General features: G+C 37.9%; 1 protein-coding gene across 1 annotated transcript; it reads right to left on the reverse strand.

The window, feature by feature from the left end:
* Window positions 1–3,827: 3,827 nt before the first annotated feature.
* LOC127985898 (golgin subfamily A member 6-like protein 22) lies at window positions 3,828–17,067 on the reverse strand. Its single transcript, XM_052588101.1, has 3 exons — window positions 17,046–17,067; window positions 13,709–14,383; window positions 3,828–5,810 (listed from the first exon to the last, which is right to left on the reverse strand). The coding sequence occupies exons 1-3, from the start codon at window positions 17,065–17,067 to the stop codon at window positions 3,862–3,864; spliced, it is 2,646 nt and encodes an 881-aa protein (XP_052444061.1). The 3' UTR covers window positions 3,828–3,861.
* Window positions 17,068–17,756: the final 689 nt, after the last annotated feature.

Below are 17,756 nucleotides of genomic sequence, written 5' to 3' on the forward strand. Positions count from 1 at the left end.
TCTTCGAAAAAACTTTCCGAAACTTGTGACAAACCGGAAAAATATTAGTCTAACGGGAAAAAAAATCCGGTTTGAAAGCTTCGTTCAAACGGATTCAGTGTTTTCTTTTTGTCATCTTAATTGGTTAATTACTTAAGTTAAAGGGGGGGTGAAATGCTCGTTTTCACTCAATATCCTGTTAATCTTGAGTACCTATAGAGTAATACAGGGAACAAACAAAAACACTTGCACAACTCCGTTGATGCTCTGTAAAAATGAACTCCATCCACTGGTCCCTTAATGCTGTTTCTCTTTTGGTAATCTGTGCAGGGTTGTCTTGCCCTGGCAACCAAAAACACACTTCTTTTGTGACATTTCGGTCTCTCGCTCTGATCAGTGAAGTCTGTTGTGCTCTCAGTGCTCTGCTATACGGGAGCGCGCGCTCTTCCGGCAGAAGTGCCTCAGGACCCATATAAGGAAATTCCGCTCCATCTAACGTCACACAGAGCCATACTCGAAAAAAAACTTTCCGAAACTTGTGACAAACCGGAAGGAGTATTTTGGGAACAAAAATACTCCTTCAAAAGTACAACTTAATTTTTGAAACTTTGTCCATGTTTAGCATGGGAATCCAACTCTTTAACAGTGTAAAAAACTCAGTATGCATGAAATAGCATTTCACCCCCCCTTTAAAAAATATATTTAGGCCTATTTTGTTTTTTATTTGTATTATTTTATTCTATTTTTCTCTCACTGTCAGAAATGCTGCAGGTGCGTGGAAATTTAAACTGAATCCAGGTTCTGTTGTTGATCTGTTCTGTATGCTGCTGTTTGCACTTTGCACGTTAAAATAAACCCTTTGATAAAAAAAATAAAAATAAATTGTTTGTATTTTTTTAAATGGTCACAGATACGCGTCAATTTTATTTCTATTTAATGCCAATTCAATATTATAATCTTATCAGTTAACGGTTAATAATCGATTAACGAGCGGCGGTTGTCCTACTTTCTGAAAATGGACAGTATACTGTACACACAGTTTCAATGGAGGGACTGAGAGCTCTCAGACTAAATCTAAAATATCTTAAACTGTGTTCCAAAGATAAACAGAGGCCTCACGGGTATACTCAATAAAGATATCAGGGGTATTTCCACTTGTCATGACCTGCAGCTGAACAGAATGATCCCGCTTCCTGTTAATTAACATTTGGTATCACTTGCTGGTGGTTTGAATGTGACGACACTCTATTGTTCCAGTTACCACAAGGAGAGCTGGAGACCCAGCCAGCTGGACAAAACCTGGTACCACTGCTTCCAGGTTATCTGCTGTGGGAAAGGCAATCAGCCTCCTCAAATCCCGAAATCACCAACAAGTTGGTTGGCGACAGCCCCAGATGTCAATGCGTAAGTTTAAAGAGGGACTTTCCCTTTCGTGTTTGTCAGTTGTAGATGAGAAATAGCCTCTGGAAGATTATGTTACATTTGTGTTTGTAATTTTCTTTGTTTGAATGTCATTTTGTGACTATTAATATACAACTTCCAGTTCAAAACACGGGTGTTTTGATCATTGTCTGTGTATGCAAATTGAAAGATTCAGCTTTTCACATCAGAGCTGATAGGGGAAATTTCAACTTACAGACACAAATTTTGATATGATAAGTTCTCACATTCAGATCAACAAGCTCTCGAGTTTTGCTACTGTAATACATTCATAAGTTCTCCTCTGATTATCTTCACTACATCTTGTGCGCCGCTGATGATGGTCCCGGACACACACATAACATTTTATTTGCCCTGGTTTTGACATTTCTTAATTTTTTTAATTCAGCTAATTTTCATTTTTTAATCACAATCTCATCATCACAGGCAGGCACAGCACTGCACATTTCAGCATGTGTTTGTGGGCTGACTGCGTCACTCATAGCATGTGCCTATATTGTGTGCTATATCGAAAAAATGTTCTGTCGTTATCGATGGAGTAAGTACCATAGATAAATACCAATACCCTTTTATCACCCAGGCCTAAAACTAGGAGTGATATTGGATTCTTCCTTGACATTTCACACTGATGAACAAAATGGCTTTTTTATTATCTCAGAGATAATGCAAAATTGCATGCCCTGCCATCTATTTTTGTTCGATATTGATCTCTAAGCATATTCTAAAAAGCTACACTACAGGTGCTTCTCAGTAAATCAGAATGTTGAGGAAAAGTTCCTTTTAGTAATTCAATTCAAATTGTGAAACTTGTGATGAGTTTGGCTCACATTTAACAAAACCTCACGAATTCAAGATCTCAATAAATTAGAATATGGTGACATGCCAATCAGCTAATCAACACAAAACACCTGCAAAGGTTTCCCGAGCCTCCAAAATGATCTCTGACAATCATTGACACCCTTCATAAGGAGTGTAAGTCACAAAAATGTATTGTCAATAAGCTGGCTGTTCACAGAGTGCTGTATTCAAGCATGTTAACAGAAAGTTGAGTGGAAGGAAAAAGTGTGGAAGAAAAAGATGCACAACCAACCGAGAAAACTGCAGCCTTATGAGGACTGACAAGCAAAATCAATTCAAGAATTTGAGTGAACTTCACAAGGAATGGACTGATGCTGGATCAAGGCATCAAGAGCCACCACACACAGATGTGTCAAGGAATTTGGCTACAATTGTCGTATTCCTCTTATTAAGCCACTCCTGAGGCATTTTACCTGGGATAAGGGGAAGAAGAACTGGACTGTTGCCCAGTGGTTCAAAGTCCCCTTTTCAGATGAGAGCAGGTTTTGTATTTAATTTGGAAACCAAGGTCCTAGGGTCTGGAGGAAGGGTGGAGAAACTCATAACCCAAGTAAATTTGCTTGAAGTCCAGTGTTAAGTTTGATAGAAAGAAAGTCGTGAGATTTGCCAAGTATGGTAACTCATACTCAGATGCATTTAACCCATTCAAGTGCACACACACAGAGCAGTGAACACATACCCAGAGCAGTGGGCAGCTATAGATCCAGCGCCCAGGGAGTAACTGGGGGTTCAGTGCCTTGCTCAAGGGCACTTTAGCCATGGGTACTGAGGGTGGAAGAGAGCGCTGTTCATTCACTCCCTCACCTACAACTCCTGTCAGCACAGAGACTCGAACCAGCAACCTTCTGGTCCGGCTGTCTAATCTTTAGGGCACAGCTGCCCTGTTTCCACAGTCTGTGATGATTTGCGGTGCAATGTTATGTCTGGTGTTGGTCCATTGTATTTTTTGAAAACCAAAGTCACTGCACCATTTTGTTTACTGGTCTTAAGCATTCTAATTTGTTGAGATTGTGAATTGGTGGGTTTTTGTTAAATGTGAGCAAAAATGTGAATGTGAATCACATCAATATGCATGCTGCTGAAACAAATTACCCTTTTAACACAAAAACAAACACAAAAGTCTCACAAAAGTTAAATCTATATATTGTTTTAGGTGAATGAGTGGTCAAAGTGATTTTCACATCATTTTATAGAAAGAAACTGTAGTCCAGTAATCAAACATCTAGCAAAACAATGCTTAGTATGCATTTTTGGCCTTTCTCTTAATCACCTTTCTGTTAATAATTGTTTGAGCATTTTCAATCTGGTTTTCATAAATTACCACACATATGCCTTGTTTTATATATATATATATATATATATATATATATATATAAATACTTGTACATACATGCCTCTTACATATTATTGTAGCACAGATTGTGCTGAATACAGTATCATCAGACTTTAGCCATTAATATATTTGTAAGAAACTGAAAAAAAAAAAAAAAAAAAAAACTGCAAATGTCAATGAATGTCAAAACGTCTCCAGGCATCCCAGAGGGTTATTTTGTTATTTAACCCTCATCTTTGCTTTGAAAACAATCACAGAATAGAACAGCTTGAATTATTCTTCAGTTTTTCCACTTCTTGTAGCAGCTCTTTTATTTCATCTTCTTTCTGATTCTGGAGGTGTTGGTAGAGTTTCTCCAGTACGTCATGTTGTTTCTGATGATCTTCCAGCATCTGCTGAAGCTCCTGAACGTGCTTCTCTTTTTTCTCTCTGAAATCATTCCATTCTTCTGCTTGTTTTCTGGCTTCATCTTCATGTTTCTTCTTCATCTCTCTCATTTCCTCTTCATGTTTCTGTTTCATTTCATTTCGCTCCTTCTCTTCTCTTTCTTTTCTCCAATTCTCCTCTCTTTCTCTTTTCTTGGTCTCTTCTTCTTGTTCTTGTTTCAGATCATCAACAATTTTCTTCCATCTCTTTCTCTCTTCTTCTTGTCTCTCATCATCTTCTCGTTTTCTTCTCTCCCACTCCTCTTTTCTCTCTCCCTCCAATTGTTCATAATGTCTTTTTGTTTCCTGTTTCTTTTCTTCATATTCTCTCTCTTTTTCTTCTTTTTCTCTTCTGCGTTTCTGTCTCTCCTCCTCTATCTTTTGTCTTTCTTCTTCTTTCTCTCTTTCAAATCTCTTTCTCATTTTCTCCAGTTCTTTTTGTTTTTCTTTCAGTTGTTCCTCATGTTTCTCTTTTCTCTTTCTTTCTTCTTCCTCTCGTTCTCTCATCTGCCGTTTCTTTTCATCCTCCCATTCTCTCTGCTGTCGTTTAATTTCCTCTTGAGTCTCTTTTCTGTCATTTTCAGCCTCTTTTATTCTTCTTCTCCATTCCTCTCTCTCTTTCTCTTCTTGTTCAATCCTCTTTCTTTCCTCAGATTCTCTCTTCTTAGTTTCTTCTTCTTGTTTCCTCTGAACCTCTGCTATAATACGTTTTTGTTCATGTTTTATCTTTTCTAGATCTTCTCTGTATTTCTCTTCTCTCTTTCTATAGTCTTCTTCTCTTTCTTTCTGCTGTTTTTCATAATCTGATCTCTGATTTTCAATCTCTCTCTTCATCTCTTCTATTTTATGATGATATTCAGCTCTTTGCTGTTTTTCCTCTTCTGATCGTTTTTGGTTCACAATCTCTCTTTTCTTCTGTTCTGTTTTCTCTTTCTCTTCAAACACTTTCCTGAGATTTTTCTCTTTTTCTCTGAATTGATTCTCTATTTTCATTTTCTCCTCATCTACTTTTTGTTTCTCTTCATCAAGTCTCTTCATCACGTTTTTCATTTCAGTCTTATATTTTGCTTTTAACATCTCATTTTCAGCATGAATTTCTCTCTCTCTCTCTTTCAGTATTTGCTCCATTCTCTTTTTAATGGACATCTCTGCCTCCTCAAACATGCTGTTAGTGAAATATCTACCCTGACTACTATTTCTCACCTCTTCTATCATGTTTAACAGTTGAATCACTTGAGTTCTTTCTTGTTTTTCTGTGTTATTAAAAACCAGGAATCTGTTTCCACAATCACTGATCAGCTTCCTGAATTCAGCATTTTTAGTTTCACTGACATATTCATTTATGGACTTATTTTTCAGCTTGTCTCCTCCAGTGAACAGGACGATACTGAACTGAGCAGCTTTATGACCAAAGATCTTCTTAATCAACTGCATAGTATCATTCTCTTCCTTGGTGAATCTTCCCACACTCAACACAATGACAAACACATGAGGTCCAGGTGACGAGAGTGAAACACATGTCACTATTTCTTCCACCACTTGTTCATTTTTCAGTGTCGTGTCAAAGAGTCCTGGAGTATCAACAACAGCCACTGATCGACCATCAACTTCACCAACTCCCTTCATACAAACTGTTGTCACTGAATCTATGCTTGATTGGCTGCAAAACCTTTTTTCCCCCAGAATAGTGTTTCCTGTTGCACTCTTTCCATTTCCTGTCCTTCCAATTAGCACAATTCTCAAACACTCGATATCATCTGCTTCACCTTTAGCACCTGAAAATAAAGTTGGTAAAAATCATTAATTGATATTGCACAAATTTAGGAAAGATGTTTTAAATTGTCCTTCGGCTGGTTCTAAAACCCAAAGCATAGAACAATTTTACAGACAACCTTTTAGCAAATACCAGAAAATTGTCAATGATATGAATCTTATTGTTATACATAGTGTAATTTCATGTAATTTCACAGATGAAAATGAGACTGTAACTAGAAACATTGTCTAATGACAAAAACCATAATGAGAATCTATTGACATTTTCGTTAACAAATAAAAACGGGAGAAATATTTTAAGAAGGGATGATTTGGAAAGAGATCTGTGGTATACAAATGTGAAATGTTATTATGTATTATGGTTATTACACACAAGACTGAATGGATATGATTACATGGAGCTTTTCCCTCACCATTGCTTATGCAGTGCAATGTAATGTAATGTAATGTAATGCAGTGTAATGCAGTGCTTTTGCAAGGTTCTGTGAAAACATTCCCTTTCAATACTTCACCCGTACTGAGTCCTCGTACTACGGGGGAAAAGTTCTTTTTCTCAGAATACTAAAGCCTTTCAATAACGCAGTGAAACTGCACTGCCATTGGTTTGTGCAGTGAATTAAAAATGAACCAATGGCTCAACACCAAAGCTCGCCAGAATGGGCGGGGCATCTGGCTTTATAAGTGGCACCTTGCCATGGGATCCTCAGATTCCCTCTCCTTCAGCGACAACAATGTTCTTTGCTGATTTACGAGACCCAAAGCTAAATAAAATACATTGCGTTAAAGGAACTGAAAAACATTAATTAGGAAAACAGTGTGTCAATAATGCAAAATGATAGTTAAAGGCAGTTCATCATTTAATTCATTGATGTCATCTCTGTTCAGTTTAAATAGTGTCTGTGCATTTATTTGCAATCAAGTCAACGATATCGTTGTAGATGAAGTGACCCCAACTAAGCAAGTTGGGGTCAAGTTGGGGTTTTGGACTAAACCAGCTGCCGTAGTCAGCTGCGCTGTGCATTATGGGATGAGGAAGTGTTTTTTGACAGTTTGCATTTTAGCATGGCAGCTCGTGGACAAACTTGGAGTATTGAGGAGGTGCGGAGCCTCATAGAAATTTGGTCTGATGACCATGAGCATGTCAGAGTTAAGAAGAATCAATGCACGTCTCCACCTGAAGTTACGAGCATTGCCCGCTCACCATTTGCAGTGCATTAGAACATTGTTTTCAAGCCGTATCCGCGCTTAATCAGAGCCGTTGTTAACTGAGAAGAAGCGCAAATAAACACTGAAAATGAAGTGGATTTGCTCCGTGTAGTAACAGCTGCTCTATGTGAAATCACACACCTGAGGGAATTTACTGCTGATTAGAGAACCGGCTTTACTGACGAGATGCGCATAACGATCAGCCGATCATGATCGGAGTAGCCCTATTTATTATAGAAATGTATTGTTTGCATATCAGAATCAGAATCAGAATGAGCTTTATTGCCAGGTATGTTCACACATACTGTACAAGGAATTCGTGACAGAAGCTCTGCAGTGCAACATAATGACAGCGACAGAACAAAAAGCAAAATAAGGAATAAAAATTAAAATTAAAAATAAAAATAGGTAGGTCAGGAATGACAATATACAAATTGACAATGTATGGCAGGTATATTACAATGAGCATTTATGACATACTAAATAACATACTAAAGCTTCTCAGGTATATTATGTGCAAAAAATGTAAGTGTACACTAAGTATGTGTGTTAAATAAATAAGTGTATGTGTATATAAATATAAATAGTGTAGTGCGTTCCACAGTTATTATCAGCTGTTCATAAGATGGATTGCCTGAGGGAAGAAACTGGTCCTGTGTCTGGTTGTTCTAGTGCTCAGTGCTCTGTAGCGTCGACCAGATGGCAACAGTTCAAAGAGCTGGATGCTCGATGTGAGGGGTCCAGAGTGATTTTGCCAGCCCTTTTGCTCACTCTGCATCAGTATAGTTCTGAATAGAAGGGAGGGTTGTACCGATGATTCGCTCAGCAGTACGGACCAGCTTTCCCAGCCTAGCTGCTGCCTGTCTGTCAGGAAGCTGCTGATCCATTGACAGACGGAGGTGGGCACGGAGAGCTGATTTAGTTTGGACAGGAGGAGGTTTGGGATGATAGTATTAAAGGCTGAGCTGAAGTCCACAAACAGGATCCTCACATAAGTCCCCGGTCTGTCTAGGTGTTGCAGAACATAATGCAGTCCGATGTTTACTGCATCGTCCACAGACCTGTTTGCTCTGTAGGGTCCAGTGATGTCCTTCAGGTGGGCCAGCACCAGTTTTTCAAATGACTTCATGACCACAGACGTTATAGCCACAGGCCTGTAGTCATTTAGTCCTGTAATTTTGGATTTCTTTGGGCTGGGGATGATGGTGGAGCTTTTGAAGCATGAAGGGACTTTGCACAGCTCCAGCGATCTGTTGAAGATCTGTGTGAAGATGGGGGCCAGCTGGTCAGCACAGGATTTCAGACAGGCTGGTGTAACACAATCTGGGCCTGTTGCTTTTTTCCTTTTCTGCTTCCGGAAGACCTGGCGCACCGTATCCTCGCTTATCTGTATTGCTGGTGTGGGGGAGAGTGGGGATGCAGGAGGTGTAAATGGTGAGGCTGGTTGTTTGGAGAGGTGTTCAGGGTGGGTTGCAGGAGTTGTGAATGGTCAGAGCGGTTGTGTGGGGAAACGATCAGGGCAGGTAATGGGTGTTAAAACCTGCAGTAAAATTGTAAGATCATCTGCCAGTCGTTGATTCTCCATAGTGCTGGGGGTGGTGTCTTGTAATTGGTGATCTCCTTTAGACTTTTCCACAATGATGCGGAGTCGTTCGAAGTGAACTGAGTCCTTATTTTTCCAGAATAATTCCTCTTTGCCACTTTGATATCCTTTTCCAGTGTGTATTTAGCCTATTTATACAAGACATTGTCCCAGATGAACCAGAAGGTGATCAGAACGTCCCAAAGCTGCTCGTGGAACAGAGTGATATGCATCCTTTATTGTGGTGTAACAGTGATCCAATATATTACGGTCTCTTGTGGGACATGTGATGTGCTGTCTGTATTTTTGCAGTTTCACGGGAGAGATTGACTTTATTAAAAATGATCAAAATGGAGTCCAGGTGTTGTTGTTCTGTCTCTGTGATCTGTACTTGTGGAGGAATATAAACACTCACCAGAATGAATGAGTGAAACTCCCGCAGTGAATAGAATGGCTTGCAGTTAATGAAGAGTGCTTCGAGATTTGAGCAGCACATCTTCTTTAACAAAGATACATCTGTTTACCCCATGTAGGGAGAGCAGAAGCAGTTCATCCATTTTGTTGGGTAGAGAGCAGAGATTTGCCAGATGGATGACAGGCAGCGGCATTTGAAATCCGCGTTAAATCTCACGAGCGTGCCAGCTCTTTTTCCCCATCTGTGCGTCCTCTTGAAGCGTGTGATCAGCGCAGCCACTCCGCCGACAAGAATGTCCAGGAAAACATCAGAATAGTCGATAACCGGTAATATATCGGGAGATGTGTGTTGCAGAATGTCCAGCAATTTGTCCCTGGTGAAACTGATTGCAGGAATATAACTAAAGACAGGACAAACTAACAAAAACACAAAAACAACTGCAGAGCTCGTCACGGAGGCAGCCATCCTGTATTGGTGCCAGCCACAATAATTTGGTGTATACAAACAATGTAATAGATTATGGCCAGGGATACTTGACCCCAAATAACTAGTTAAACATAGACCAATCTCGAATCTCCCTTTTCTGTCCAAGATACTAGAAAAGGTGGTATCCTCACAATTATATTCCTTCTTAGAGAAAAATTGTATATGTGAGGATTTCCAGTCAGGATTTAGACCGAATCATAGTACTGAGACTGCTCTCCTTAGAGTTACAAATGATCTGCTCTTATCATCTGATCGTGGGTGTATCTCTCTAATAGTTTTATTGGATCTTAGTGCAGCATTTGACACTAATGACCACAACATTCTTTTGCATAGACTTGAACACTTTGTTGACATTAATGGCAGTGCATTAGCATGGTTTAAATCATACTTATATGACCAACATCAGTTCGTAGCAGTGAATGAAGATGTATCATATCGATCATAAGTGCAGTATGGAGTACCTCAAGGCTCAGTACTAGGGCCGCTACTCTTCACGCTTTATATGTTACCCTTGGGAGATATCTTCAGGAAACATGGTGTTAGCTTTCACTGTTATGCTGATGATACTCAGCTCTATATTTCTTCGCTGCCCGGTGAAACACACCAATTTGAAGAACGAATGGAATGCATAATCGATATAAAAACTGGATGACGAGTAATTTCTTACTGCTAAATTCTGAAAAAAAAAAACAGAGGTGTTAATTTTAGGACCTAAAAACTCTGCATGTAATAACCTAGAACACTGTCTAAGACTTGATGGCTGCTCTGTCAATTCTTTATTACGGTCACACTTTATTTTAGGGTCCAGTTCTCACTATTAACTAACCATCAACTATGACTTTTGCCTCATTGAACTCCTTATTTTCAGCTTATTAATAGTTTATAAGGTAGTTGTTAAGTATAGGGTTTCGGTAGGATTATGGATGTCATGCATTATATGTACTTTATAAGCGCTAATAAACAGCCAATATGTTAATAATAGACATGCTAATAAGCAACTAGTTATTAGTGTGAATTGGACCCTATACTAAAGTGTTACCCTTATTACTTATAAAGCCCTGAATGGTTTAGCACCTTAGTATTTGAATGAGCTCCTTTTACATTATAATCCTCTACGTCTGCTACGTTCTCAAAACTCAGGCAATTTGATAATACCTAGAATATCAAAATCGACTGTGGCAGCAGATCTTTTTCCTATTTGGCACCTAAACTCTTGAATAACCTACCTAACATTGTTTGGGAGGCAGACACACTATTGCAGTTTAAATCTAGATTAAAGACCCATCTCTTTAACCTGGCTTACACATAACATACTAATATGCTTTTAATATCCAAATCCGTTAAAGGATTTTTAGGCTGCATTAATTAGGTAAACCGGAACCGGGAACACTTCCCATAACACCCGATGTACTTGCTACATCATTAGAAGAATGGCATCTACGCTAATATTAGTCTGTTTCTCTCTTGCTCCGAGGTCATCGTAGCCACCAGATCCAGTCTGTATCCAGATCAGAGGGTCACTGCAGTCACCCAGATCCAGTATGTATCCAGACCAGATGGTGGATCAGCACCTAGGAAGGACCTCTACTGCCCTGAAAGACAGCGGAGACCAGGACAACTAGAGCCCCAAGACCTTGTCTCAGAGGAGCACCAGGACAAGACCACAGGAAACAGATGATTCTTCTGCACAATCTGACTTTGCTGCAGTCTGGAATTGAACTACTGGTTTCGCTCAGAGGAGAACTGACCCCCAACTGAGCCTGGTTTCTCCCAAGGTTTTTTTCTCCATTCTGTCACCGATGGAGTTTCGGTTCCTTGCCGCTGTCGCCTTTGGGTTGCTTAGTTGGGGCCACTTTATTTACAGCGATATTGTTGACTTGATTGCAAATAAATGCACAGACACTATTTAAACTGAACAGAGATGACATCACTGAATTTAATGATGAACTGCCTTTAACTGTCATTTTGCATTATTGACACACTGTTTTCCTAATGAATGTTGTTCATTTGATTTAATGCAATGTATTTTATTTAGCTTTGAGTCTCGTAGATCAGCAAAGAACATTGTTGTCGCTGAAGGAGAAGAAATCTGAGGATCCCATGACTAAGTGCCGCTTAAAAAAACAGATGCCCGCCCATTCTGGCAAATGTATTTTGTTTAAAGCACTATATAAATAAAGGTGACTTGACTTGATTTGACAAAACCAGCCCATGCAGTCGTCTCTCCATAGTTGTGTTGTCTTCATGTTGTCTTCAAGCTTTTCCTCTTATGTTGGAATTTTCCCACACGTAAATTTTGACCAATCGAAAAGCAGTTTAGGAAATACGTCATGGCCTATATGTGTCCTGATCTATGTTGTCATGTGACTGCATTTGGGTTCGTTTCAACTGGTTCGGACCAAAGCAATTAGTGTGGTGTGAAAAGGAACCAAAAACGCTGAAAAATGCTACAATGTATAATTGTTTGCCCTTGGTTTGGACCAAATGAACCAAACTAGAGATGTGAAAGCACCCATATTCTGCAAGCCATGACCTGTTCCACATCTTCTGAGGAAAGCTATGGATGAAGAACTGCAGTGGCTACAAAGAAAGGAATCAGCACCAAAGTGGAAGAAATTAATTGTGGGGATTGTCATAAATGCACTGGTGCAAAGGAGCATCAATGTAGTGCATCAATGGAAATAGCTCAATATGTAAACAGCAGTAAAAAGCCAGTGTCTCCAGGATTTCACCATATTTTAAATCTTTTTTTTTCTTTTTGCCATCAAAATTACTGATTTTGCTGTGGCTTTTCTCAAAATTTGCAGTTATATTTGCGGCATTTCTTATCGTTTTGCTGTGAAAATATACCACAGAGCACATTCTTCTAACACTGTTAAGGCTTTTCTGACCTGGAGAACCACCGTAGGTCTCCAGACTAACGTTTGAGGACACCAGCACTAGTGCCATTAAGATCTACAGAAGGAGTCTCATACCTGACAGTAAAGCTCTCACCCTAATCACACATGTACATCTCAGAGATGTCTATTTAATGTCTGCATATACATATGCAAGATGTATTTTTAAAAGTGCTTGTTTATCTGCAGTACGTCTTGAGGATGTTTCCTGTCAGATTTCAAATAGATATTTAATAGAATCCATGTAAAACTGCTTTTGAGATGTTTATCGGAGTGCACAGCAGATGATTCCCAGATCTTTAGCAGACGTCTTATAGAGGTAACAAATATATTACATCTGATAAAATGTACTTTTATTACTGTCATTCATAATGTATAAATAAAATTTAATGAATACAAACATATATAGGCTATATTAGGGAGTGGAAATGGCCTATAAATACTCTGCAGCCATCTACTAGAGGAGATGTAATATCTTTCGCACAATTGCGAAACCCTGGAGGGAATGAGTCCATATCTCTCGTTATTTCCTGAATAAAACACTAATTGATCAAATCAGAGCTAATCTGCTGCATGACACATTTTTTTATTGTAACATCTACCCAGCAGGACATAAGTTAGCAAACATTTAAGAAGGACAGACATATGGATACATTTCAAATAGTGTGAACGCCTTTAACACCCATACAGGGCATTTTTAATATTTAGTAATTCCGTTTGGGCTTTCCAACTCCCCGGTGGTGTTTCAGGCACTCGTCAACGACGTGCTCCGAGACATGGTCGATCGGTTTGTTTTTGTTTATATCGACGACATCCTGATCTTTTCCCAGAATGAGCACGATCATGTCCAGCACATCAGGCAAGTGCTCCTGCGGCTGCAGGAGAATTGTTTATTCGTTAAGTCGGAGAAGTGTGAGTTTCACGCACAGTCGGTTCCTGGGTTTTTATTCTCTCACCTGAAGGTATCCCAATGGATCTCGCCAAGGTCGAGGCAGTTACTGATTGACCATTTAATTTTCATAATTTAGTATTTATCTGAATTGTTTGTTTTAGTGAAAAGCCTATGACTAAAACCAAAAACTGAATTAGCATTCAAAATTCACACCGATTCATAGGTTTCACATATTCAATATGCAACCATGTTCAATTTCAGACTCCATAAATGCTACCTTTAAAAATACAATACATTAAAATTAAAGTACTGTTAATGCAATGCATTTTTTATTTAAATTACTGCAATTCATCTTTTTGTTTCAAAGACATTTATCATTTATTAACTTCCACAAGGAATTAGTTTAGTTTAAATCCACTCACTTTCTGTTGGAATCTTCTTCTGCAGGTCTTTGATCGTACTTTCCATTTCCCTCATTTTTCCCTCCAGTTCACGTCTGGTTTTAATCTCTTGAGCTTTCACATGCATCTGAAGTGAATATGGTTCAGTGTTCATGTTCTCTATATAATCCAGTAGATCTGGGATCTGTTTTGAGTTTTTAGGTTCCTTCAACCCCATCACTCTGTACTGACCTCCACAGAGACTGATTAACCTCTGACATTCTGGAGTGGATTTGACGAAATCTGTCATTGATGCTTCAACAGTAAACTCTGTTGTGAAGAGCAGTATAAAATGCTCTCTACAGTTAAATAACTTCTGAATCATTTCTATTTCTCCTTTGCTTTCATCAGTCAGTGGACCAACAGGAACAGTTATGATGAAGGCATGAACTCCAGGATGACAGAGAGACACACAGCGGAGAGTCTGATGCATCGCTTCTTCCTCTGAGAGACAACTGAGAACGGGAAACTCCAGCAGCCTGATCAGACGTCCATGTATCTTCTCCTCTTTCTTCTCACTCACTTCACTGCTCGTTTGCCAACATGAAGTTTTAATCTTTTTCCCACGTAAAAGTTTTAACACAGAGACCTTAAGTGATCCATCACTTCCACACAGCACAAGATTTAGCTTCTGTTTTCCAGAGAGGTTTGCTGACACTGGAGAAAAAAGAAGAAGAAAAAAACATTCACAGAGTCACACTTTTCACAGAACACTTCTGTAACTCCAGTCACTTGTGTATAATATATATATATATATATATATATATATATATATATATATATATATATATATATATTTTTTTTTTTAAATTGGGAAAATCCATTTTGGACTTCTACTCAAACAAATTTACTTTCAATTTTGCCAATTTTACTTGATCAGTTCATGTTGTGATTAATTTGGGTGGGGGGGGGGGGGGGTGCTCGTTTTCACTCAATATCCTGTTAATCTTGAGTACCTATAGAGTAGTCCTTCATAACTCCAAAAAGTCTTTAGTTTTATTATATTCATAAGAGAAAGATAGTCTGTACCGATTTTTCCCAGAAAAACACGACCGACTGGAGGCGTGACGTGTGGGCGGAGCTAAAGAATCACAAGCGCCAGTAGGCTTTTGAGTTGAGAGCGTTTGGAAGCTGTGACATTACCGTGAGGAAAAAAAACATCATCCAAAACAAACCATGGCTAACAGTCAGATTCAGCCGTTTATTTATGATCCAGAATCAGATCCCGAGGCTGAAACTGAACAAGAGCAGCATCAGCAACGACGTCTCTATGTGGTATGTACTGAAACTGTATATATTTGCTTAGCGGTTTTGAAAAATGACTAAGTTCCACTTTATGTCGTCTTTTTTTTTTTTTTTTAAGCTGTACATGTGGAAAGTGCAGTTTGATGACAACATCGCATGTTGTTTACTTGATGTGCTTATGCGCCGATAGCTAAGTTAACAACACAGAGATATTTGAAGCAGTTTTACTCACCGCCTGTGGTCCCAACACACGATCGTGACCCTTTTTCATTTGGGACTGCATTATCCTTAAGAAATCAACGGTGTGCAAATCCGTCGTCAAACTGGGCCTTGTTTGTAAAACAAGCATCTTCGAAATGCAGGGAACAAACACAAACACTTGCACAACTCCGTTGATGCTCTGTAAAAATAAACTCCATCCACTGGTCCCTTAATGCTGTTTCTCTTTTGGTAATCTGTGCAGGGTTTTCTTGCCCTGGCAACCAAAAACACACTTCTTTTGTGACATTTGGCGACGCTCTCGCTCTGATCAGTGAAGTCTGTTGTGCTCTCAGTGCTCTGCTATACGGGAGCGCGCTCTTCCGGCAGAAGTGCCTCAGGACCCATATAAGGAAATTCCCCTCCATCTAACGTCACACAGAGCCATACTCGAAAAAAACGTTCCGAAACTTGTGACAAACCGGAAGAGGTATTTTTGGAACAGAAATACTCCTTCAAACGTACAACTTAATTTTTGAAAGTTTGTCCATGACTAGCATGGGAATCTCTTTAACATTGTAAAAAACTCAGTATGCATGAAATAGCATTATCACCCCTTTAAAAATTGTTTTATTTAACAATGTGAACTTAATTTAGTCCATTCAAGAAAAAAAGTGTGTATTGTCAGCTTTACTTAAAAATTATTTGTTCAGCCAACATAACATTTGTTGCATAAAAGTAACAGATTAATAAAATCAATACAGACTTGAATCTCATTGGCTGAGGATTTTGCTGTGTATTATGGGTAATTGTTGTTCTGTCACCCTCTTCCGGAAGTGTAGCACCATTAGATAGGTACGTGAGTAATAAATGAACAAGTTTAAATTAATGAACTTGTTCTGATATATTTTAGAACAAAGCATACAAACAAATAAATAAATGGTTGAAAATGCAACATTGTGTTTCAAACATGTTTGTGATCTATTTGATAAACTTTATTTAATAGAAATTCTATATATTGAGTTGTATTGAACAGTTGCACTCTGATTGAATGATTGATTCAGTGTTGTGGATTTATTAAATCCTAATTACTAATTAAACTAGAGGACTAATTAAATCCTCTAAAGGGGGTGGTGTTTCTGAAGTGGCATTATTCAATTATTTTATCATCATTTATTATAATTTTCATGTACAATTAACTCAATTGTTGTTTGTTGACTCTACTAAGGTTTGTTAAGTTAAGTTTACTTAAACTTGTTTTGTAAAATGAACTAAATTATTGTTTGTTGAGATTACTTAAACAAATTGCGTGGAACCTGTTGACATAATATTTTTAATTAAACCCAACCTTTCATTTATTTTAGTGTTATTTACATTCTTTCTTTCTTTCTTTCTTTTTTCTTTTTTTTCCTTTTTTCTTCTTTTGTTTATTTATTTATTTTATTTTATTTTATTTTTTTACAGACAATACAAGACCAAAATTTACAAACAGAAGGTTTAGACTTCATACTCCCTACTGACAACTGGGAGTCATGTGTCCTTTCCAGTTTGCTGCTACTTTTATTTTCTGTTCTTCTTTCTGTCCAAACAACAGTTCCCTGTTTTCACATGATTCATTTGATTACAAGTGTTAATTTAACCATTTTAATGAAAAAGCTGGCACTTTGGTCAATTGTTTTTGTGGTAATTGTGAGTAATTCTGAAAAAGTACAACATAGAATTTTTTTTTTTTTTTTTTTTTTTTTTTTTTTTTTTTTTACCTTAAACTGCATAAACACATTTCATTACCCCAAATATACAAAATAATGTTCTTTTTAGCAACATCATATGGCCACTTTAAATCATGTTAACTTTGTCTAGAGTTTAACTGACTTACTGTTAGGATGTTCACCACTCATACTTCGCCTTTTTCTCTCTAAAAATAAAACCACACGTTTTGGAAGGGATAAATATAAATGATAGAAAATTTAATAATCATGGATTAGCAAATGTTTACTCAGCAATTACTTAAGGAACTTTGAATTTAAAGACAATTATTATCAATAATAATAATAATAATAATAAATACAATGCAGTGTCAGTAAAGTTTGAATCTGTATTTTAAACTTACGTCCCCCGAACTCTCTGGCTTCACAAGAAATGCCTGAATCTAGACAAATACAAACATGACACTTAATAAACACCTCAAAGTACAGAACACAAAACAAAATTAAAACTGGTCATGAACAAAGTGACAGATCTCTTTCATATCTGATAAATTTTTGATGACTTTCACTTCCAGAAAATGTTACTGTAATATTGTTGTTTAGTCAATTAGCTAAGAATTTAAAGCTAAGTATAAATAATGTTTTATTGTAATTTGAATAATGTCCTACCCATTGTGGACGTTAATTCACCGCCACTTGCTTCAGTGTTGTGTTGAAGTTTGATTTCTTTTCTGATTGTTCTTCCCTTCGCGTGCACGCGCACAAAGTGAAACAGAAACTGGGCAGAGGCTTCAAAAATTTAATTTAATACAGGACAAACTGATGCTTCTGTTTGATTTTACTTTTCGCCAAATTCAATGAGATTTACCTTTCCACTGAAC

This window comes from Carassius gibelio, chromosome B21 (genome assembly GCF_023724105.1).
Source record: "Carassius gibelio isolate Cgi1373 ecotype wild population from Czech Republic chromosome B21, carGib1.2-hapl.c, whole genome shotgun sequence".
Taxonomy (NCBI): Eukaryota; Metazoa; Chordata; class Actinopteri; order Cypriniformes; family Cyprinidae; genus Carassius; species Carassius gibelio.